Below are 24580 nucleotides of genomic sequence, written 5' to 3' on the forward strand. Positions count from 1 at the left end.
TTTGATTGGGGGAAAAACCCACTAAATACAGTTAGTATCAGCTGCGTTACCGAGGATGGAAATCCTCGCAATAGAACATGAAACTGTATATTTGGTGTAACCTAAATGCTCCAAGGTCATCAGGAAATCACGCACCACTAGAGCAAAGGCCTACCAGCGCTCAGGTAACACAAGTAAAAACTAGCTCACACACACTTGAAGGTGTGTTCATAAATGTGTGCTGAGAGTTCAAAAGAGTGTTCAGAATTGATGGCCTGCTTTATAACGGGCCAGCCCATAAAGCAAACCTGATGATAACGTTGAGAACACCCTCTCCCCCTTCTCAGAGCCTCACCTCCTCACCTTAGCCTCACCTGCGTCTCTGAAGGTGGACTGCTCTCTCTCACACACACACACACACACACACACACACACACACAGGATTAAAGGCACCATTCACCAAAAATGTAGCATAGAATCGTGGTTGCAAATAAGTTTTCAATAAGTTCGTTTTTTGCACTCAAAAAGATAGAATGTGCCAAATTTGATTTCAAGAAAAAAATGGGACTTTTGGAAAAAAGGGGGTCCAAGTTAGTCTTTATATGTAGGGAACACTCATTCATGAGACTCATAGATCTTACACACACCTACAGTCAGCATTTGTGTCCCGTTAAAGAATGTATATAGCCTGTTCCACAATAAATGTCTTTTAAATGGTAGCTGTCTTACCCACTAGGATGGAAAGTATGTCTCCCAACCAAACTCATATATGATCACCTGCACATATGGTGATGAAATACTTAAGTCATGGCAATCAGATGCTTTACTGTTATAGATATGACATCAGCAGTTTGTGTACGCTACAAAGATTGGTGTATTTTAATGTTTGGGCTGATATACCACAAGACCAGACCAGGGTGAGCGAGAGAAAGAGAGGTGTGGGGGGGTGAAACTATTTCAAAGAGATAGAATGCATCATTAGATCACTTGGCCACCTTTGACCACCATTCCTCTTTATGGTCCTGCCTCTTAGCTGTCAGAGTGATATAATGGGGTGAGGCGGAAGGTATGTGTGTGTGTGTGTGTGAGAGACAGATGGAGACAGAGTGAGTTACTACACTGTATGACTCACTTCATAGCTTTTACAATATGAAGCCTTGCCTACTTAGATACAGTGTGTTTGCTATAGAGGTGGATTAGATACAGTAGGAAGGGTAAAGCTCACGAGTGACATAAATAAAGTTGTGTTAAGAGAATAAAACACCCTTAAACAGAATTCATGTTATTTTTTGGGGGGGATTTTGGTTTAGTGATTTGTTATTAAACACGAACTACAGCTGGAAACAGCAAAGGTTGTAGAAATCAACTTTGCGGACAATGCAGCAGCGTCCTGGGTGTCTTGGGATGGGTGACTCAGTTTTAGGGTGGGTTTTTACCCTTTACTCTTTGACATAAGCTCTGATGTCATCAAAAAGTGACTCAATATCCACACCTTTAAGGGCGGCGGTATGGCATAGTGAGTATAGCAAAACTGTCACAACAATCAATTGACTGCCTTGGTGTTTGCCTTGCTTGAAGTGTCCTTGAGCAAGACGTTGAATCCCTACCAGCTCCAGGGATGCTGGTCTGACCTCTGACCTCTTTTCCTGTGAAGGGGGAGCGTGCAAAAAGGGAATGTCTGAAAGCTCCCAGTTACAGATGTTTCATCACTCTGGATCCACTCACCCAGCTCCTCTTTAAATCCATTCTCCATCATCTTTCTCTCTCTGTTTCTCAAGATTGTTTTCTCATCCTCTCTCTTTCTCTCTCTCTCTCCATCTATCTGTTTCTGTGTGTGTCAGTCTCTCGCTCTCTCTAGTTTGTTCTTTAATAATGCATTTAACTGAGAGGCTTCTCTGTGGTTCAGAGACTGCTCAGAGTTCACACCGTAAGCACGTGTTCTCAGCTCTGCACTTCTATTCAGCTCACACACACACACACACACACACACAAATGTATGCCATCTCTGGGATCCCTGAAATATTCATAGCAACCAACATGCTCACACACTTCCATTGAAGACAGCAGCGCTAACACTGGTTGCTGTTTTGTCTGTGAAGCACTCTGCGCGCTCCGCCGGCTTGGGCTCGCATCTCGTCTCAGTTGTCGAGGCCATCTCAAGGCATTCATCTTTGTGAGAGCCATCGATTTTTTATTTTGTGGCATTTGTCCGAGGTGAAGCACCCATCCAGCACCTTAGCCGGCTCTAGTCCTTTGGGGACATGTGCCATTTGCTTGTTGGGAACGGGACATTGTGGAGCAATGCACTTAACTCCCAACTGCTTCAGTGAATTTTCTGAAGCTATTGAATCAATAGTAGAGGACTGTATTTGTACTGGGAGGCTCTTATGTGTGTGTGCGTGTGCGTGTACCCTCCCTCCCCCAGGCCATTGCTGGAAATAAAAAAAAGTGTTGTTAGTCATCACGTCTGGTTAAAAATAAACTTATTAGCACAAATTATGGCCAGCCACCGCTTTATTTTGGGAAATTTCAGAGAACACATGGCTTTGCCTCCCCACCAGCTCCCTTTTGAAATTTGAACAAATCAGTCACTGTATTGTATATATGGTGCCATTTCCTAAAAACCTCAATTAAAGTACTTTTTACCAGTAAACCATTTTATCACTCTCATTAACCGTATGTCTAACTGATACATGGATAGTTATGAAACACAAAGAACAGAGGTGAGTGGATCTGAACAGGAGGAATTCGCTGATCCATTTTCCAGGCCTGCTTTTATGTGTTGACGACCTGCGTGTTTGGGGGCAAAGGAAGCGGCAGAGGAAATGCCAGCGTTAGCGTGGGAGAGGGGTGGCCACCTCGCTCCATCACTGAGGTGAGTGGGTTTAAACCACAGTCTGCCTTAAAGAGACCACAGACTGAAACATAACACAAAAAACAGTGCTTATTGCCAAGTTGGTAGATTCCCCTTTTTCTAAAGTGAGCCTTTTTTCTGAAAGTATAGGAAGAAGAGAGAGAAATTACATAATTATATCCCTATGGTGCTCTACATGGACCCAAAAGTTAGGATAATAAGGATTAGTGGAAAAATGAATTGTACTCATAACACACTTTTCTCAGGCCAAAAGCACTACAAATCCAGCCAAGTCAGAATTGCTGTGTTGTGCTTATAAACAAGTACAGTTAGTAATGTGAAAACATGAACTTGAAGTCTCTCCAAAAGCCAGAATCAAGTACACCAAGACGCTAATCTGTGAGAAAAGCTCTGGAACAGCTCCGTTGACAATGAATGGGACACTTTTTCTGAACACTGGATACTACCAAGGGTGATTTTCCAGGGACATGGGCACATTTTCTGGTTCAGAAATGATCTACGCTTTAATGTAGCTCATGGGTAAAAAAAAAAAAAAAAAACTCAGATGAGTCCACAAAATAAGATCAGTCCCTCAGTAGAGCAGGGGCTTTTATCCCCCCACAGATATTCATTAGATCTGACAGTCTGAGATCACACAAGTGTCATATGTGAGTTTTTCACAATGGAGTTTCACTTTGGAGGAAAACATCGTACAGCCAGAAATGCAGAAATATCACCGAATGCTACTAGTCCTCTGCTCTATTTCCCTAAACACCAGTTAAGACAAAATTTCACCCTCAAAAAAGGCTTCCCAAGACAAGATCTATCTTTATACTTTTTTTTTTTTTTTTTTTTTTTGTAGTTCTGCATCGATTTGTGGAGTATTTTAGGTATGTGCCATTTCATTCAAAGAAACAACACCTCATACTGGCAGGGGAGCTCAGTTCAAGGTTTGGAGTCATGAAAGGGACGATGGGACTCTGTGCTCATCTCATCTTCATCCTTCAGAAAATTACATTACCATTCTGGAGTAGCTGGAGGATGGAGTTAAGGGCTCTTCCATCTGGCAGAAGAGGGTTTTTTTCTTTTCCATCTGTGAGGGATCATTCTCTCTGTCAACCATGGGTATGGTCATATTGAGTATATGCTATTTCTGTTTGAATTGGTGATATGGTTTTACTTGATATTCCATTTAAATGAGTACAGTAAAACCCTGTTTAAAACCTTCAGGAGTATTGATCTGGGTGAGAGAAATGTTCTGAGACTAAAGCTTTTGTGAAATAAGAAATACGTGTACGCAGGCAATCTGAAAGGCTCTGTGCGATAAGCTTAAAGGCGTTTGATGCATGTATTGACAAGTAAATTCAAAATGGTGGATAGGGCCGTACCCTATTTCTGTTTGAGTTTCTTTTGTAGGAGCGCATAATCCATTGTGTTTTAAGAAGTTCAGATGCTGACGCATTCATCTTAATGTTTATCCTGTTCCATAATGCCATAATGTGTCTAACCAGGGCTCAATTTGGTGGTGAATGGGATCCTGGTGTTTGTTATGTAATTTATTATGGAATGCTTCCCACTTGGTATCTATAAATTTTGAGGGAAAGCAGCAGGTTGCCTTCCTGCATATCCACCTTGTTAAATTCCTCCACCAAACCCCCCACTGTTTCTCACTGATGAAGTTTTATACGGAGTGCAACGGCAGTCCTCAGTCACCAAAGTTTAGAAATTAGTGATGATAGTTTTGTTTACTGGCGGAGAGCGATTTGCGCATGCGAACACACACACACACACACACACACACATTGAGTGGCTATGCACTCTGTAAGAGAGCCTGTTATTGTCCATGGAAGGAGTGGAAACACAAGAGGCCTAAGTTTGTGTTTGTGTGTGTGTTTGAGTGTGCGTGTGTATACGCACGCATGTATGTGTCTGTGTTTTGTTACTCTGTGTGTGTGCGTGTGCGTGTGAAGTGTGTGTAAGTCATTGGGAGGGATAAAGAGCCATTGTCTGCAGCTGGTGCATCCCCCACTCCTCCTCTCTGCAGCTGTGAGGAAATCAAATGCTCCTCTTTTCAGCCTCTCCGCCTCTGTCACAACCTGCTGATGTCTTATTAGGTCATCCGCTGTGATATGTAGTGATGACCCAGTGATCATGGGTGTAGTCGAGCGTAGAAGCAGGTACACCAGCGCCATTGAGCTTCTACAAATGTCAATTCCCTACACAACATCACCATGGTGTGACACCCAACATTAAAAATCAGCTGGAATGGAATCAGTTAGTTAGCAACCGCCACAGAAAGATAGCTGTCACTCAAAACTTTAATAGCCAAACTCTGACTATCTGAGGATATGTACGTATGGACGTCACTTGTCTGTCTCAGTATAGGTAGAGTTTACACAACTATCAGATGTTGCAGGGGTGGGGCTATTCATGAATTGACTTGAGAATGCATGGTAAATTCCAGGAATTGGAACTGGAATGTCACCCAGCTCCAAGGAAACAGAACTGTAATTGAATTGGAATGCCAGGAAACAGAATTGAACTCCATTAAATTCCATGAAATTCCACTTCTAGAGGTTGTCTTGACTTGCTAAATATTATAAATCAAACATTATAAATCAAATAAAAGACAGTTCAACAAATCAAATACATTCAATCATAATGTATGTATTACCTGAAAGGAACCTTTAACATTTTATGATATTCGGTATTGAGAATATATAACGGTATGTGATACAGATATGTGGTAAGAAATTTTTTTTTTAAAAATTCAATTTCCTGAAATTCCCATTCTGTTTCCTGTAGGTTTGTGCAAATTCCAATTCCTCAGTTGAATTGGAATTGATGGGTTCATTCATTAATTGACCCTATCCCTGATATGTAGAGTGTGTCAGCAAGCATCTGCCCTGCTGAAGTGTCACCGAGCAACACACTGATTCCCTACCGGCTCCACAACCTGGGGTGTAGTAGTGGAGAGAAGAGGGGTACTGATGACCCATGGCCCCAAGCTGAGCGAGAGCCCCTGGACTAAAATGCCTTTTGTGGTCCTCAAGTGTATATTTAGAAATATTTTACACTTTTATTTCACACTCTCTGCTCTGGTTTTGAAACAGAGCTTGGTTCAAATGTACAAAACTGCAAACAAATCTTTCTCAAAATGTGATACAGCAGCTGTTGTGTTATCTAAGACAAACAAGCAGGAATACAATTCTGGCTAAGTTTTTCCTGCACAGACTAAAACAAAACTGTCCTCCCTAGATTTTGGAGGACTCCTTGTGAAAGTATGGTTATGACAGACAGTTAGCGTTGTCGGGGTGGTGACCAGAATGTATCATTTCAATTAGGGATGTACCAATAATTGATGAGTAAATTAATGTGCGGCAGTGCGTTAGAGCTGTGGATGGGTACACAAAGATATTAGATGGAGTAATGGTGGTGTGAGGACTAGAGGAAAGATGAGGGAGACCCAAAGCCACTTTCTGTGCATAAGGCCCATAATTCCCAGCTACTCCCCTTTCCACAACTAATTTAATAATTACCGTACCATACCAATCAACACATAACAGTATACCTACCTCCTGAATCACTGATAATCTTCTAGTGAAAGTGTTAGTTGAGGAATATAAGTATATGTGGTCACAGGTAGTAATTATGCTGCATTGAACTCTATTATGCCCAGTGAAAGTGGTGGATATAGGCATGTTTAACCTCGACTACACTGCTAGTGAGCAATCAAATCAACAATCAGTTTTGTTATTGTACCATAGATTAGTCATTGAATGGAACTGGCTTAAAGGGGAATTCTGCCATATTTTCACTTCAGGGTTCTAAAAGTCCCTGACTTTCTTATAGTTTTTGAGTTATGAGATCTCAAAAACTAGGCAAACACAATCCTATGACTTCATTGAATTACATTGTCTCAGATGGTTGAAAGAGATAAATATGGACGGTCACTTTACTAAAATTAAAATGATTATATATTATTATATACAATTATATACAGGTTTAAAATAGGTATGGGAACATGGCTGTCTTGTATTTCAACCATCTACAGAGATGCTGTTCCATAATACAAGAAGATATAATTCCTTCATTGCATTCCTTATATACTATATATATAAAAAAAAAACAATATAAAAAAAGAAATTTTAGAAAGATGTCTACTTGAGTATAACAAAACAAAAGTTATTTTTGGGTGACCTCTCTTAAAATCAGTATTGGCAGCTTATGAATAATAAATTAACATGGGAAATACTTCCAGAAAACTTTAGTAAAAGTACATTTTAGAAGGATGCTATCTATCACAGCAAAGGGATATTATAGGAATATTATTGTGATATGCCTATCATAGTAAATAAACAAAAAACATAAAGTAGTCTATACCAAAGGAATACTGGAACTATGTTATAGTGAGTTGTAGTTACGCATTACTCATGCCATGCCAAATTTCCCATCCAGCGTTATTAGTGAATGGGGAGCATGGCATGAAAACAGCCCCAGCCTCCTCTGCAAGCCTTCACGGCTCTCTGCACCTTTAAATCTGCCAGCTCCTCCCTCTTCTCAATGACAAGCCCGCAGAGCCTCTTTAACGCGTCCAGTGGAAATGACAAACCAGAGGCGCTCCATCGGCCAGCATGAGAAATAATAACAATAATCATGGGCTCTAGCAACACCTCATCCGAAACTCAAATCCTACGAAACTAACGCGGTATCAAAGGGTCCTTTATTTGGACTTTAGACGCCTGAAAGTTGGATCGGGTTTTGCCAAATGGACGTCGATGGACTAGAATGAAACCTCCGCTTCTATCGGACTGAGGGAGGGGGGAAACGGGAAAGAAACCTCTGCATGTTCAAGTTTCCTGCTCTAGCGAGAGGGGCATCGGCGTGTGCGTGTATGCGTGTGTGTGTGGCGTGCGCGCGTGTGCGTGAGTGTGTGTGTGTGAAGTGTGTGGCGCGTGTGTGTGTGCGCCCGCCAGCAGCGGCAGCAACAGCAACAGCAGCAGCAGCAGCGGCGGCAGCGGGAAGGGAAGTTTAGCGCCGTGATTTTTCTTTTCCTTTCTTTTCCTTTTCTTTTTTTTTTATTTATTTATTTTCATGTCACACCAGGAGACAACCGGAATAATATTTCCCTGATGAAAATTAATCATCTGTGGAGAGGCTCTGTGATCGTGACTATGATGATGATGTCGAGTAAGAGTGTGGAGTGGCTGCAGGAGGAGCTGGAGACCGGGGCCAGCTCTCTGCTGCTGCTGGACTGCAGACCCCATGAGCTGTACGAGTCCTCTCACATCGAGTCGGCCATCAACCTGGCCATCCCGGGCCTGATGCTCAGGAGACTGAAGAAGGGCAACCTGCCGATCCGCTCCATCATCCCCAACAACGAGGACAAAGAGAAATTTGTCAAGCGCTGCAAGACGGACGTGGTGGTTTTGTACGACGAGGCGACCTCGGAGCGGCAGGAGACCGGGCTGGGGAGCTCCGTCCTGGGGCTGCTCCTGCAGAAGCTGCGGGACGACGGGTGCAAGGCTTTCTATCTGGAGGGTAAGGTCGAAACAGAGCATTAAATCAGGAAATAGTCATGTGTTCAGTGTCTTTAGCATAGCCTACGAAACGCGTTTTTAATTCATAAAAAGCTCCCTAACTCTCCACTCTCCCCAGTAGATTACCCTACCACACAGATTCCCCTATGGGGTCCTGCCACCCGCAGAATGATGAGACATAGCCTACTTTAATCTCACTATTATTTAATTCACTGAAATTGTCCCAATTAGGGAATACTCGCATGACTGTTCTGATCATTGGCTTCACTCTCACCACGGCTAACTCACCACTTACAGTTACAGTTTACGGTTCAATACTAAATCAACAACAAACATATTCTCATACAGGCTAGGTTTCCTGGGATTACATTTATTACTATCTTAAATCAGAGTCCGTGATGTTTGATACGTTTGAGAACCTGCACTGTTAGACAAAAATGTTATATAGGCTAGCTTTATTTATGAAAAATCGTAACGTCACATATCACAAGTCAAGATGAATCAATAATCATAATGGCAAAAAACGTTGTTACATCGTACTATTAGGCTACATTGTAATTTGAAATGTCACAGTGTGGCGCTACTTAAAACAAGTCAAACTGTGATTACGCGTCTATAAAGTTTGGCTGTATTGTGATTTATTCAACCCTAAAGGCAGCGACGGTATAATATCCTTAAAGAAAGCTATTAATTTGAGTTCTCTCCAAAAGCATATCGTTATTGTTACATAATTAACAATGTAACAGACTGTATAGTCAGAGTAGAGTGAAGTCATAAACTTAACTTTGCCTTTGGACATCGTGAACATAGAGCTGTTTCGTAGCGTATGCTAAATACATAATTAAGCATTATTATGTTTTTCAGGCTAGTTCTGTGAAAAATCACGCGGTTGTATTAACCAAAGTAAGGTATAAATACATAATGTGTCTGAAAATATCGAGTTGGGTCAAATATGTTTTCAATTAAATGCTGCAAAATGGCCCCGCCATGTTGTGCTCCTTCAGGAAAAGACAGGCATTTTTTCATGAATGAACAGGCAGAGAAACGAGGAGACGACGCGCTCTGTAGATATATAATCCTCTACCAAGACAGAAAAGAAAGAACAGCAAGAAAGAGAGAGAGCCTAGGAAATAATGTCATAATGTTATCAGTTAGGGATGTAATCGGATCTCTACATAAACATCTCATAGGAAAGGTTTCATACAAGTCGCAGGCTGAACTGCCATTCACAAAAAGTCCACTGAGTAGTGTTGTAGCAGAGCGGCTGACAGTGTCCTGCTGCATTCTCCCCAGGGTTCATCTTTTCTCAATGGAGCAGATCTGTCAAAGCTGTCTGGTTATTCATAATGATTTAAATGTCACGTTATCCTCTCATAAACTATCATATCATAATGCTAGCCTTTACCCAGTGATGTAAAAAGGTGGTAAACTGTGACCTCTAGTTGGTGATCATCATAAGGCATAAACACAAATTAATTATTGTACTTTCAGAAAAGCATGAATGTATGCATTGTAAGACCCTATCATCATGTACCTTACATCAGGTTGACACTACTATGATGTATAATATTAATTTATAAATATGTGTGTCAAAATGAAAATGTTGGTTCACTCTAATCTGGAAATGAAAACTGAATTTAGGTGGGTTTACACTCCCTGACCATTCCTGTACTACTGTATTTGTTTAATGGATTCTTGTTTGTATTTAAACACAATTCATATGTTTAGTTGTTATTGCCATCGTCACACACTGTTTTTCAAGATCACTTTATTAACATTCAAGATTTATTGATGTGTTTACTGCCATTCAGAAGGTTCATTTCTTGTCATTCAGGTTCAGGATCCAGCTCTTGTCTTTCAGACTCAGTATTCAGCTGCCATTTTGTAGGTGTTGAATTACTCAGGGGGAAGTTTTGGAGGGCTAAACATTTTATCAGCAACAATAGAAATCCGCCTGTCTGCCAGTTGTAGGGCACATTTCATGTAGCACTCAGTGATAGGATTTACTGCGCTATATCCTAACATTGCTTAGGACTCATTTAGTCATACGCACATCTTCTTAGGTGTGGGGTTGAAAAGAGGTCTGCAAAAATGATGGAGAGGCCTGATGAAGACCCTTAGGGTTGAAACATCTTTTAATTAATACAAGTTATTTTGGAGCATAGTGTGCAGGTTCTACGCTTTATTATATCCTAATATTGACCTTTTCCCTGTCTTTTCCTCGGTCTCCAGGGGGCTTCAACAAGTTCCAGTCAGAGTATCCTGAGCACTGCGAGACCAATCTGGACTGCTCCTGCCCCAGCAGTTCTCCGCCAGCCTCTGTCCTCGGGCTGGGAGGACTCCGCATCAGCTCCGACTGTTCGGACGGCGAATCTGACCGCGAGCCGGGCAGCGCCACCGAGTCGGAAGGCAGCCCGCTCCCCAACAACCAGCCGGCGTTCCCGGTTCAGATCTTGCCGTACCTGTACCTGGGCTGTGCCAAAGACTCCACCAACCTGGATGTGCTCGGGAAGTATAATATCAAGTACATCCTCAACGTGACGCCCAACCTGCCCAACATGTTCGAGCACGACGGGGACTTCAAGTACAAACAGATCCCCATCTCCGACCACTGGAGCCAGAACCTCTCTCAGTTTTTCCCTGAGGCCATTTCGTTCATTGGTAAGTAGAAGCAGGGAGTGCTCGAGTGTGTATGTGTCTGTGTATGTGTCTGTGTGTGTGTGTGTGTGTGTGTATGTGTGTGTGTCAAAGTGTACACATAGTATATGGCCTCTGTTCCTTCTCCCTCCGCCATTATTCACCTTGCCTACATGTATCCAGGATTTTATCCACAAATCATGGAAAACTGTTCTTCCTAGAAAAGAAAGTATTCGTGGAACTCGTGACATATCTTGAAATAGAAATAGTTTCAGGGAATTGTTCAAAAATAGTTTGGTGAACTCTGTTTGCATTAGATAGTCAGCTGCCTGTGTGTTACAGGTTGTAGGCCTACACAGTATGAATTTAATTTCACAATATATAAAGCTATTTTTTTTACAAAATATGGAAATGGAGTCTTTGGGAAGCCACAAGAATATAGGCCCTGTAAAACTTGCTTTCTTGTGTTTCACACAATCTCAATCACCAGTCTATTTTCAGTATTCTACACAATTCCCATAATTCCTCCTGTCTAAGTCCTCAGGGAACGAGGGAATTCCCTTTCTGATGGGTCCATGAGAACGCCAAGGTCTTTGTTTGGCTCTTGGATTGTCCAGACCATTGAAATGTTCCTTATTCAGAGTAATGTCACTGTTTAGGAGGGAGGAAACATGACATATGCCAGAGCCAGAGGTCATGACAGATTTGGGTCATGTTGATGCTATATGGTACTGTCTAACTGTCTGTAATATGTAAGGATTACATCACATCTCTTTGGTTACAGGGTAATTATGGTAAGGGCTAGAGGCTCGGGCTGAAGGGGCTGAACCCAAATGTGACCTTTTACTTGTAGTTTCAGAGCATGTCAGCATCTCATTTGTTGGAAGTTGTGGATTCCTTATACATCTGAAATTAATATGTGAAAGTGGTTTCAGATATTACAAATAGTCGAGGAGGGATTTCATTTTTTACTTTCCTGGCATTTTAACAGCCTGATAAATGGAAAGTTCCTCTGCATGTTAAGATAAATCAAGTAACTCTTGTTTTATCATGTATTTGAAACATAATGAAATGCTGTCTGTCCGGGATCTGATATTGTTGTGTGTAAAAACGATGGAATGATGCGCACAAATCTGCAGATTAAATATAGGATTGTACACTTTCTTTGGACCCATGACTACGTATTCGCCTCAGAGACTAGATTTGTTGGGTTTGGGTATCCTGACTACGATGGTGGGGCTCTTTCCTTTTGCCTTTTATTTTGGCAAGTGAGCGCACATCACATGCAAAATTAATTTGGCATCCCCTCAGCAGCTTGAGCTTGTGAGCCAACTGACCCCAATCCTACAACAAGAGATGCAGGCAGAGAGAGCGAGAACAGGCTATCCATCTGAGAGAGAGAGGGAGAGAGAAGACAGAGACAGAGAGATAGAGGAGTGGATGAGAGAGAGAGAGAAGAAAGCACTTAAGTCTTGCTCTAATGGCCAGTAGTGATAGTGCAGGGGCTTGCAACTGATAGAAGGCGGATGAATGTAGCCTGTTAATAATGTAAGACGGTTTTATTCGGGTTTTTCCATGTATGGAGAGCTAGAAAGCAGAAAGAAACAGACTCCATCCCTCTGGAAAAATATATCTCTGTGATTTTCCGCTGTCATTGAGAATGATCGTTCAGTTTTGGTTCAAAAATATGATTATATAAAATGTTAATATATAATAGTTCTGGAGAGAAAAATGTAACTATTTCTCTTATAGTTTATCTATAATTGTACTTGTTTTGTTATGTGTCCTTCCTATAAAAGTGTTGATGAAAGTGCCAACTAGAAAAATCCATATTCTCACTCAGGTTTTATGTAAGCAAATCTTAACGCTCCTTTCTCCCTTTGACTCATTGATAATTTGAACGTGTATGACTAGACTTAAGGTTTTCACAGTAACCTAATCCTCTCCCATCCGCTCTCCTCTCTTTTTTCATTCTTGTCTTTTCTTCTGTTCTGTTCTTTCTTTCCTTGCCTTTCCTTCTTCCTTCCTCTCCTCCACCAGACGAGGCCCGTTCGAAGAAGTGTGGCATCCTGGTCCACTGCTTGGCTGGCATCAGCCGCTCGGTCACGGTCACCGTGGCATACCTGATGCAGAAGCTCAACCTGTCGCTCAACGATGCCTACGACTTCGTCAAGCGGAAGAAGTCAAACATCTCCCCGAACTTCAACTTCATGGGCCAGCTGCTGGACTTTGAGCGGACGCTGGGCCTCAACAGCCCTTGCGACAACCACTCTTCCTCCCCGACCCATGAGCAGCTCTTCTTCACCACCCCGACCAATCACAACGTGTTTCAGCTGGACACTCTAGGGTCCACATGAAAATCGGAGGACCGTCCCGTCAGGGTCGAGGTGGTGTTGTTACCATGGTAACAATGGCTGCGCTGGAGGAAGCAGCCAGTTTTAATGAATGTTTTAGCCTCCCGAGGCTCCTTGTCTGAGAGCCTGGCCGAGGAGCAGCGGTGAAGGGACAGGGGAGGTCACAGATGACAGGTTAAAGGGGAAGGGGAAAAGCAAAGCGGAATGCGAAAGCTATTTTTTAACCCAGCGGGGCACCGATGGGTGGGCGTATGATGGCGTCCTGCTCAGAGTGATTGAGATCGAGGAAGAGCCCCAATCAACTTGTCTTCAGAACGGCCCGCTCTGTAACAGAGGGAGAATGGAGGGGAGATAACTGACTGAGAAACTGAGCGAGGGCCACAGCAGGACAGACAGCTTCATACAAAGATAGGAACATGGAAATCTACAGTGCTTGATTTATGAGACGACAACGTCCTCTCTGTCTTTCTCTCTCAGCTCTCGGGCTGAGCTGACTGGTGCCAAGTGGAGAATCTGGGATTTACTAGTAGGAAATCTCACTCTACTGAATGTAGAGTTTTTAAAAACCAAGGAATTAACACACACACAAACAAAGTATGTATGTTTGTACTGTATGTATGTATGTTAGCGTACATAGCAGAAAATGTATGGGCAGTTCTTAACAAATGAGTATGTCTATATGCATTTTTGTATATTTTTGTGTACATTTACGCACAAATGTATACCTTATATATACACACATAAAAATCTTATCTTTGTCCAAAAACATAAAGTAATCCAATCCAATAATGGCTTAAGAGATTGTAAAACTAAAGAAGGGGGTGGGTGTGGCTACGCCAACAAAAGAGAACATTGTTGTGATATTCCTAGTTGTCTTTTTTTGTAGTTTTTTTTTTTCTTTCTTTTTTTTTTTTTTTTTTAGGTTTGTAATGACCTAATGCAGTTTGCACAGTGGTGTAGCCATTGACTTGTTGGCACTTGGAGCCAGTGCTGGAGGCAGGCAGATAAAGAGACATTCAGAGAAGAGGAGTGGAGAGGAGAGGCCAGTCCCAGGCTGCGACGAGTCCCAACAGCTGCACAGTCCGGTGGGGAGGGAGCAGGGACTGGGGTTTGGGCGTGGGGTTAGGGTTAGGGTTGAGGCTGGGGGGGTAGGGTTAGGGGTTAGGACAGAGGTCAGTGGTTAAGGCTATAGGGCACAGGGATTGTGGTTGGGTATGGGTGAAGATATTTGATTTTGAAGAGTTTGGCAAACTGGATGAAAGAGTGGAGATCCTAGCAGCACAAGACCTGAAGTAAAGTCAGTTCTTCTCAGTACAACTGTACATCAAATTGTCTAACAAGAATTACCAGTTGTTTCCTACAGCTGCCTAATTTTAATTTAATCTTTCATTTCCTTTCAGTGAGAAATTAAGATCAAAAGCTCCTTGGAGGCTACTGTCGCAACATGTTGTCTTACTGCTGGGTTTGCCAAACTGGTAAATCCACGACTCTGAGCTTAGATTTTGAGTCGGAGACTTGAATGAGAGGTTGGGGTTGGGGATGGTTAGGCTGTGATAAAATTTCCGAGCAACTTTTTGGGCAGTTTTACTAAGCAACCTTGGGCAAGGAAGTGCCTCAACACTCTTGTATTGCCTACATTGCAAACCTCTTTTTGCCCAAGGGGAAGTTATTCAATTTGTTGTCCTGTGCCACATCTTAGGTCCCATTTAGGAGTCGATAGATTGCCAAAAAAAGTTGCTCTTTGTAGCGTTGCCAGGACAAGCGTTTAGAGCGAGGACAAGGGGTTGGGCTGAGATTGTAACTTGGTCTGGGGGTGGGGTGGGGGTGGGGGTCAAGGCTGGGTTGTGTACGGTCCAGGGCCACAGTAGGGTGTAGGTAGGTGTGGGATAAAGAACAGAACTGGCACTGACGGGGGACAGAGGCTCGGGGAGGCGGAGGAGAGGGGGTCCGGCTCTGGGACTGACCTCAGCAACAGACTGCACTTAGCTACTTCAATAGCATCTTGTTCCTTAACTGCATTGGAGAATATGGAAGGGAGATCTTCCTGCAAAAGGGATCGCCTGTTTCGTCAAAGAAAATTTTGTCTGAGTTGATTCACCCTTAAGCCTTGGGTATATTATATTAAAGATATATTACACACAAATTGATATATTATAGAGCTAATAGTAAACAGATCTATATTATTTTCTATACCTGAGCATGCTGTGGTACTGTATGCTCTCTAACAGTAGAAGTAACCAGGGGTTGGATGTTGCTTTACCAGTTGGAAGATGAACGATGAGGACAGTTTTTTTAACTACTGTTGCTGCTGAACACAGCGGCACACAGTATGTAGCCAGGGAGGTTTCTGAGACTCTGTCCACATCAGTAGCATCTGAACAACATGTTAATTTGAAAACTGTTTTCAAAAACTGCTCTTGAAACGAACACTAGAATCCTGCAGTAAGTATCCTTCAGGAACTTTTTTATGTTCCCCCCCAAAAATATGTTTAAGTTCCCTAGGGTGCTGCAGCCATTCTCCTCAATACTTAAGGTTTCCTCTCGGGGGTGGAGTAACAGTGCAGCAGTGCAGCAAGCATGTAAAACGTAGGACTTATATGGCAAGATCTGTAGGCGAAGTGAGGCACAATGTTCAGAGCAAAGCAACGACAAGTGGTTTCAAAGCAGTAATGTGGACAGGGTCTGCAACAGAAACAGAGAACTGGGTTTCAGAGGGGACAGCTGGTGAATCTGACCAGGGTTGGTTTTAGCTGGCCTTATATAATCTTTCTAACTTGTTTCTAATGCTGACTGTTCAATACTCTTTGTATCTCACTTTAGAAAAACATTGTGTAAAAAATGAAACGTTTGTTATCTGTTATTTGAATCAGAACACGGTAATAATGGACAGTGAGCTGTCTTTTACTGTAACGGGTCACACGAGGTCCTCTTTATTACTCTGCAATATATCAAACACCTTTTTGCAGTATTTTGTAGATCCAAGACCTCAGAATTTTTAATTCTTCTTCTTTTGTACTATATCTATTATATATAATTATACAAGATCCAGCTCAATGGCTTGTGGACTGAAGTAACATTTCACCTGGGGTGTCCAAAATACAGGGCTCCGTGCCCAGTACCAACTTGAGAAAGGCCCTCTCTCTCACACACACACACATGCGCACACACACACACACACACAGCTACACACAGCTACACACAGCCAGAGCTGTGGTTCAGCATGCCAGTTATGTTTCACAATAGATGATTACGCCACCCGGCTTAAATAATTACAAGGTCTTTTTCCGTCTTGTTTTGATATAATGTGCTCTATGCTATTCCTGTGGCCTTTCAATATGAATATATATCTAAGTATATATATGTTATGAGTTTATATGCAAAGTTCCTCTCCTATTATAGCATCAGAGATGAAAATAATACTACCATGCTTGAATGGACTTCCCTTGTCTGAAGTCATATCCCACTTACAATAAAGAAATGTTGAGGACTTGATCACTTGCACCCTAGGATTGAAATATATTTCAGTACGGAGCTTTTCTATTTAAAAGAATATTGTTGATTTCAAGCTGCTTTCTTGTGTTTTTGTGTCTTTGTAACAATGAAAGAGAAACTAAGTCTTTTTCTCTGTTTGTAAATTTGCCAGATCACAGGAACGGCAGTTTCTGTGTCCTTACTTGTAGCTACATCTTGGTAAGAATGTGCTCACGAGCTTGGGAGGAAAAGTGAGAAAACAAGGAGAGGAAAGGTAGTGGAGGAGGCAAAAACAAAGTGAAAGAAAAAGTGAATGATTAAAAATGTTACCTCACTGAGGAATTTTTCAGGGATTTTTTTGACAATGCATCTTGCATCGTGTTACAGCTTCAAACACATGTTGAATAGCTGTTTTGTATTGTGCTGTAAACAGTTTTTAAAAGATGCAATCTGTCTCTGTGTATAAAAACGGGGCTTGTTAACTGGGGGCAGTTCACCTTTCTGTCTGCTGAAGGAAATACGATTGACCCTATGTATTGTACAGTATATGGAAACAACACAAGACATGTTTATACCGCGAATAAATATTGAAATATTTTTTCTTTAAAACCTGTATCTTGGTTATTCATTCCCATGAAACTGTATCAGAATCAGAATCACTTTCCTATAGTAGGCAGCTGTAGGAAACAACTGCTAATTTCAAAATTACAATTTGTTAGTTGTAGACTTAATGGCAAATAATGTTGCAAATATTTCTATTAGTTTTGATCTATTAAAGTGATACAAGTGCAGCAGTAGCATGGTATTCATCTTTAAGCTGTCATATATGCACTGTACTTGAAAGCCTTGCTGTATACTGAAAGAAGTTGTGTTTAAAACAACATGGCTGTGGTAAGTGTTTTTTCACAATGCTACGGTTATGCTAGGCCTAAGACTTCCTCTCTTCCCACACACACACACACACACACACACACACAGGGCTTGTCTTGCTGTGTCTTTGCTGTGGTTTTCAGAAGCACCATGGTTTCGAAGGTTTCTGACAGTCAGATATCCGATTGCTCAAACTGCAACTCTGCCACTTCCCTTCCCATACACCACTGTGTGTGTGTGTGTGTGTGGTAAAGAAAGAACATCTTGTTTGTGTTCATCATAAAAAAACAAGAACAACACAACCGCTCCAACCGCTGTTTGATCAGCCAGTTATGCCTGACTAGACAAACCTTACTCTGTTCATAGTGTATATTAGTACATTTTACTACATTATTTAGTACATAATGACTCATGGCGGTAATATATACCAGCATGGGATTTATGAAACTGTATACCAACATTGGAAAGCCAGATATATTGCAGCATTGAAGCTTAACCACTATCTTTCTCCAAAATGCAGACAGTGATGCATTGTACAATATCTGTGTGTGTGTGTGTGTGTGTGTGTGTACACGCACTAGTGTGAATTCCCAGATAACCTTTCCTGTCTTCCACAGCTTCTGAATTTGTGGGTAATGATGGCACATCTGCAAGGTGTACATGAAAGAAGACAGCGAGGGAGAAAGAAAGAGAAACAGTGAGTGAGGAAAAGAACACGAGGGAGGAAGCGAGAAGGAGGGAGGGCGAAAAAAGAGCATCTGAAAGAAGGCACTGTGAGCTGAGCTGAGCTGGCTGGCTATAAATATATCCCCCTCTCCTCTTCTCCTCTAGTGTTGCCCTCTCTCTCTCTCTCTCTCTCCTCCCTCTGTGGTCACTGTCCTCCTCTTGTCCACATCTCTCGCTGCCTCTCTCTCCTCCAGCATCCCCCTTCTGTTCACCCGCTTCTACAATGACTCTCCTTGATTTTGCAACGACTTCCCCCCGATGTCGCAAGTGCCATGCCCCGCGTGCCCTCGAGTGAGCCGTTCACTTCATGATAATTCAGACAGGATATTGCAGCCGCCGTGTAGCCGAAGTGAAGGAAATGAAGATCCCGCCGAGTGTAGCGTTGGGCAGGATGATTGGTGGGATTGACTGATTACTTTCTGAGGATCGTTTCCCAGCAATGTGCTACCAGGGTTTCCCGCGAGCCCCTCATCGTCACCGCTCACAGAACACAAGGAATGTTTCCATGTGTACACTGTGTTCATTTCCTACTCTCATTTGAAATCATTAAAACTGAGTACAGTGTATATTATGAGGCCTAGACGTAGTCAAAGGAATTATCATACAACACTGTCATTTTCTTTATTGCACTCTCTCTCTCTCTCTCTCCAATTATAAAACAATTATTGATATTACAATATTCCAGTCATGAGCCTGTCATTTAGTAAATCCCATGAACAAACCACTAACCGAAAGTGTTTTTGATCGTGAAAACAGTGTCTTCTTTTCTTTGATTCAAATCTCTTTTCTCCTACGCTTCCAGATACTTCCATGTCCTGTCACCAAGATGCATTTAAATGCTCTATTGTTTGAAAAGTAAATTGTTTCACATCTGTTTTGGGAAAATCAGTAACATTGCTGCCAAAAAATAAGGCATGTAACTGGTGTGTGAAGGTGAGTCCAAGTTGCTTGGCAGGCAGAAGTTTGGCTAAATTGTACAATAATCGTTGTGTTGCTTATTTATTTCATTTCATTTTAAGTATGTGTATTTTCTAGAAATAAAGTGTGTTGGCTGCAAATAACAATTCCCTCTCTATCATTCCCTGGTGCCATACCAAACAGTTTAAAAAGCAAGTGACGCACAGTAGAATCAGGATAAAAGCCGTGGCGCAAGATCACAGCTAATGCTGCTGACACTGAAAACTGCATCGACCGAATTTAGTCTATTTTGGGCTGTGGTTGATTCCAGACAGGTGTTGGATATTACAGTGAAGGAAGATGAACTCTCACAGCAGGCACAGCGGTATTTGACCTCCATACAGACAATGCATGCAAGTGTCAACATGAGCAGGAAAAAGAAGTGTTGTGCAATTGGAAAAAGAAATTCTGTGTGTGTGTGTGTGTGTGTGTGTGTGTGTGTGTGTGTGTGTGTGCGTGCGTGCGTGCGTGTGTCATTTTAAAATTTTTAAATACATGAAATACATAGTGTTATTACACTTTTGCCCTCCTATTTATTGATTTATTCCTTCTAAAACTCATATGCCCAGTACTGCCCATCCATTATGTTTATCTCTAGTATATATAGATATGTGTATGCATATGTGTGTGTGTATATATAGGCTATTTATATATGTATGTGTGTATGTGTATATGCATATTTGTGTCTATGTACATATTTGCATATGGGTGTATGTATGAGCCATCACCTGTCCCACACTATAGTTGTCTTCTTTTTAATGAGATTCTCCTTGTGGTCTCTGTGTGATTGACAGAACTGAAACTCCTACAAATCAAACACATTTGTCACAGTCATGACCTTGACAAACAGAGCAGTGTGGGTCAGGCCACTTTTACAAAAGCTACCTCTGTTACCGGTTCCTTTCATGGACTCCCATAATTACAGTAAAAGGCTGCTATGGCTGCTGCTGCTGCTGCTGCAGTACTTAGGCGAGCACTGTCCTCCCACTGAGTGGTACTGTACTGTGATGCACTGTACTCTCTCAGCTCTCTTTCACAGTTATATAAAGAACCAGTGGAGCGCTCTCTCCAGCAACGCACCACTTCAAGAGCATAATGAGAGGGAATCTGGGAGGGAGCGGAAGAGGAGGGAGGGAGGGAGGGAGTGAGAAGGAGGATGAGAGGAGCGAGGGAGGGAGAGAGAGAGACAGAGAGAGAGAGAGAGAGAGGGAGAGGGAGAGAGATTTTCATGTTCCATCATGCTGAGGCTTGCATACCTGAAAAATGGAAACTTCAAAACTGGCAAGCCAGCAGTCAAGATTGGCAGGCAGAGATACAGGCAACGCTGCAGATACTTATTATTCTGTCAACTATTTTCATCATTATATCCTCATCATCATTATCACCATCACCACCCCACCGCGTCATTATTGCCATCATCTTCACATCTTCATAACCACCACCACCATCATCATTATCATTAACATATTCATGATTATCAACATATCCATCATCATCATCATCATCATCATCACTACCTCCACCATCACCTGAATGGAGCTCAGTGGTCTGTTTCCAGACTTCTCAGCAGGACTCCCATTTCCGTCTGAGTACATTCACACATAAAACCTTGAATTAAGCAATCCCAGGCAAATTTTTAAGAATGAGTTGCTCAGAGAAAGTGCCGTGAAACAGTGAGGTAACTGCAGGGGGCATTGTAATGCAAATGTATTGCATGAATTGAAAAAAAAGTCTTTTTTTTTATCCAGTTTGAGCCCAGAGCACATTATTGAATATTCCTCTAACCCTGTGGTTCTCAACTATGTGCCATAGAGAGAGATAGATAGATAGATATATAGATAGATAGATAGACAGACAGACAGACAGACAGACAGATAGATAGATAGATAGATAGATCTCTTGAGGCTCAGTGGCACAAGATGGGGAACCACTGGTCTAACAGAGGAGAGTATACACTCCATGTCAAAGTACCTGTCTCAGCCAGGGAACATACTGTAACTAGCTCATGAAAAAAACAACTGATTGAGTTTTGTTCTTCAGTTTTGTTCCAAAGTGAGTTACCCACCATTTGAAACCAAAACATTGACATCAGCACTGACAAAAAGATTTCTGCCATAAAAGCTAATGAAAGACATTTGCTTAAAAAATAATAATATAAATGTGTAATTTGTTTTTAAAATATTGAGGTAACATGTTTTTTTCCAAAATGGATAAGTAGCGTTTTGGAAAGAAATCCATGAAATGATTAAGATTTGTACCCCATTCTTCTATGTTGTGTGGAGCAGCCGCATTGAGTCCAAATATGGTTAAGCACTTGTAGTGTGTGTCCACCCTTAACCACAGACTTCAGGCTACAGTGAAATACAGATTCTTTTAGACTATGATCTCAGCCACTATCTTAGCAAGCATTTGTGTGCGTGTGTGTGTGTGTGTGTGTGTGTGTGTGTATGTGTGTTTGTGTGTGTGTGTGTGTGTGTGTGTGCCTGATGGTTGTATATGCGCATGGGCAGGCACATGTGCATGATATGTGTATGTTTGACTTTGATCCTGTCCTTGGTTAGCAAACATACTGAGTCTGTTCTTATCACCTGGTCTTTGCCCCCTGTCACACTACCTAACAGGCCACGTACTATTCTCATCATCCTGAATATACAATATTTCTGATCAATATGGGACATGGTCATATGTACACATTCCATCAACTCTAGCTGTCATTTAATTGCACTGTTACTGTCATTTGATGATTACAATCACCTGTTATTTAATTACAATGAACACCTGATGTTGGGCATGTTGGTGACGTAATGGAATAATACAAAATGGAGTCATGTTTGTAACTCCACTGCTTGGTTATTGTCTGGTCATCAGCAATAAACTGGTTTACAACATGTTTTACAGTAGCCTTTGTTTTTCTTTTGGTTAAAAAAATTGAAGTGAGTATAAAACAGGTTTATTTGAAGTCTCGTCTGCTGTAGTGTAACTTTTCCACTCTTGAGCTCTCTGTTCTAAAGGACTTTCTTTACCTCACTGTGACCCCTTCCTAAATTCCTTCCAGTGAAATATGTGATTCAGTGAGAAGTCTCACACGCAGAGTGATAAGAACGGAGTGATAATGATTGCTCCTTCTTTACAATTTCTTCCTCTCCATCCGCTCTCTCTCTCTTTCTCTCTTTGTCTTTCCTGCTCCTTCATTCCTTTCTTTGTCTGTCTTCTCTATCCTCTCTTTCTGTCTCCATTCTCCCATTCTCATCTCAATATCCCTTTCTCTCCCTCCACACCGCCCCCTCCCCACCATCTTCTCTCCTCCTCCGCTCCCTTCTTCTCCCTAGGTGTAATATGACTCCAGACAGGGTGAGGTGTTCTGCTGGCAGGCTGATTAAGTGGCCCATACATCCGGCTGCAGGTTAAAAAGTAACAACAACAGGTGATTACCACACTGCAGTCAGCGTGCCACAGTCCAGATTTTATTAAGTGTGTGTTTGTCTGCGAAGCTTACTTTGCGTGTGCAGTACTGTGTTGGACAGTATATGTGAGCAGGGGCGACTGTGATAATAATAATAGCGTGTGTGTGTCTTGCATATGTGTCTAATAATAGAAATTCACACAGGCATACACAAAAGATATTTTATTTGAGCAACACGTTTTTTTCTGTGCTGCTCATATAAAACATCTTTTGTATATGCTGTGTGAGTTTCTTTTATTGTGTGAACTTCTATTGAATTAAATGAAATGTGCTGAACTTATGCTCCCAAACATTCAAACAGGGACACATAGTTTGTATCATAAGATGTTTTTTTCTTATTTTTTTTATTCAGTTATTCTTTTAACCAATGTCTATCCCGATGGTAGAAACATAAAACAGTACAACTTCTCATAGTACCGGTGCTAGGAAGCACATTTCCAGTATGGCGAGTTTCTTGGTCACTGCAGATGCTGTTTGGCATCCGCTACTCTAAATACAGACTGGTTTTAGAAGAAGGCTGTAAAGAGAATTGCACAACAACACATAATACATCTTAGTCCAACATTTTATATTGACCTGAATGGAACATGGTTAGTTTCGGGTTTTAAAGATAATTATAATTACATATGTATGACCAGTGTATTCTATGGCTGATTAGGTATTTGATATGTGAAGAGTTTTGTATTTGTTTATCTGTCCATTACTTCATTCATTCTTTCTTTAAGTGATTTATTAATTCATCCGTTTCACCCGGAAAACTAGCTCAGTTACAACAGCCAGTTTAGTACTATATATCCAATAATATCTACAAGTGGCACGCTCCCATAAAATACAATGATTGCTTTATATTCTGGTCATCATAAATGATAAATGATACGCTCTGCTGTATTCTCCAGGGCTGGATTAGCAGACCATTAACAGGTTGGCTCCATTAAACTGCCAGGCCCTCCCAGGAGCACCTTGCTGGCCTCAGCCCCTCTCATCTCTCCTCTTTTACCCCGGCTGCACCGCTGGGACGACAAAGGATTAGATTAGAAATGACACAGGCACCTCAGAGCCAGACACTCACAGGCTTGTTCTACATCATGATGATTTTCTCCTTGGAAATGATGGCTAAATTTGCACACTGCCAAAATATCTGTTAAAAACCCCCCCACTAAAGATACACAGTCAACATTTTAAAGAAGTATAGATTAATCTTTTTACAAACAATAAGACACCTGAACTAACCCTGACCTCACTGAAATATCAATATCAAATATCAAAGTGATGTAACGACTACACTACTATTCAGTTGGTTTTGGTGTGTAATCCAGTCACACTCTGCATGCAAACCTCAGCTGGTGTCTCAAGCATGTATTTTTCATCAGGACTGAGCACTTTCACTCGAGTGAGAGTTCATGATGGAGCTGATTGAGTGTTTTATGTGATGTTGGGCTATTCTTGTCGAGCGTGAGAGTACAAAGTACTTTGCAACATTGTTTTTATCAAAAGTGTTATGAAAAATAAGTATTGCCGCATATTATCATATGTGGCAGTTTATTATGACTGTCGCATATGACGTATAACTTCATTTATGCACACAGTTCAGAAGTTACACTGATCTTGTTCTAACGTTTATCATATTCTTTGAAATGATTGCATAATCCAGTTCCAGTATGAAAACTATGAGCAACACTGAGTCCCCTTGTTATATGAGGCAGAGAGATGGGGAAGTGAAGATAAAAAT

The 24580-nt window shown here is 41.6% G+C and overlaps 1 protein-coding gene across 2 annotated transcripts; it reads left to right on the plus strand.

Annotated features, from left to right (window-relative positions):
- The first annotated feature begins 7448 nt into the window (after positions 1-7448).
- Positions 7449-14439, plus strand: dusp7 (dual specificity phosphatase 7). 2 transcript variants are annotated; one of them, XM_071544555.1, is made up of 3 exons: positions 7449-8374; positions 10606-11034; positions 13051-14439. In XM_071544555.1, the coding sequence occupies exons 1-3, from the start codon at positions 7966-7968 to the stop codon at positions 13365-13367; spliced, it is 1155 nt and encodes a 384-aa protein (XP_071400656.1). In that variant the 5' UTR covers positions 7449-7965; the 3' UTR covers positions 13368-14439. The 2 variants fall into 2 exon arrangements, with proteins under 2 accessions (XP_071400656.1, XP_071400658.1); XM_071544557.1 differs by lacking the exon at positions 10606-11034.
- The last annotated feature ends 10141 nt before the right edge of the window (positions 14440-24580 follow it).

This window comes from Centroberyx affinis, unplaced genomic scaffold (genome assembly GCF_046629955.1).
Source record: "Centroberyx affinis isolate AG114_WGS23_722 - 3 ecotype Tasmania unplaced genomic scaffold, CSIRO-AGI_Caff_v1 ptg004599l_1, whole genome shotgun sequence".
NCBI lineage: Eukaryota > Metazoa > Chordata > Actinopteri > Beryciformes > Berycidae > Centroberyx > Centroberyx affinis.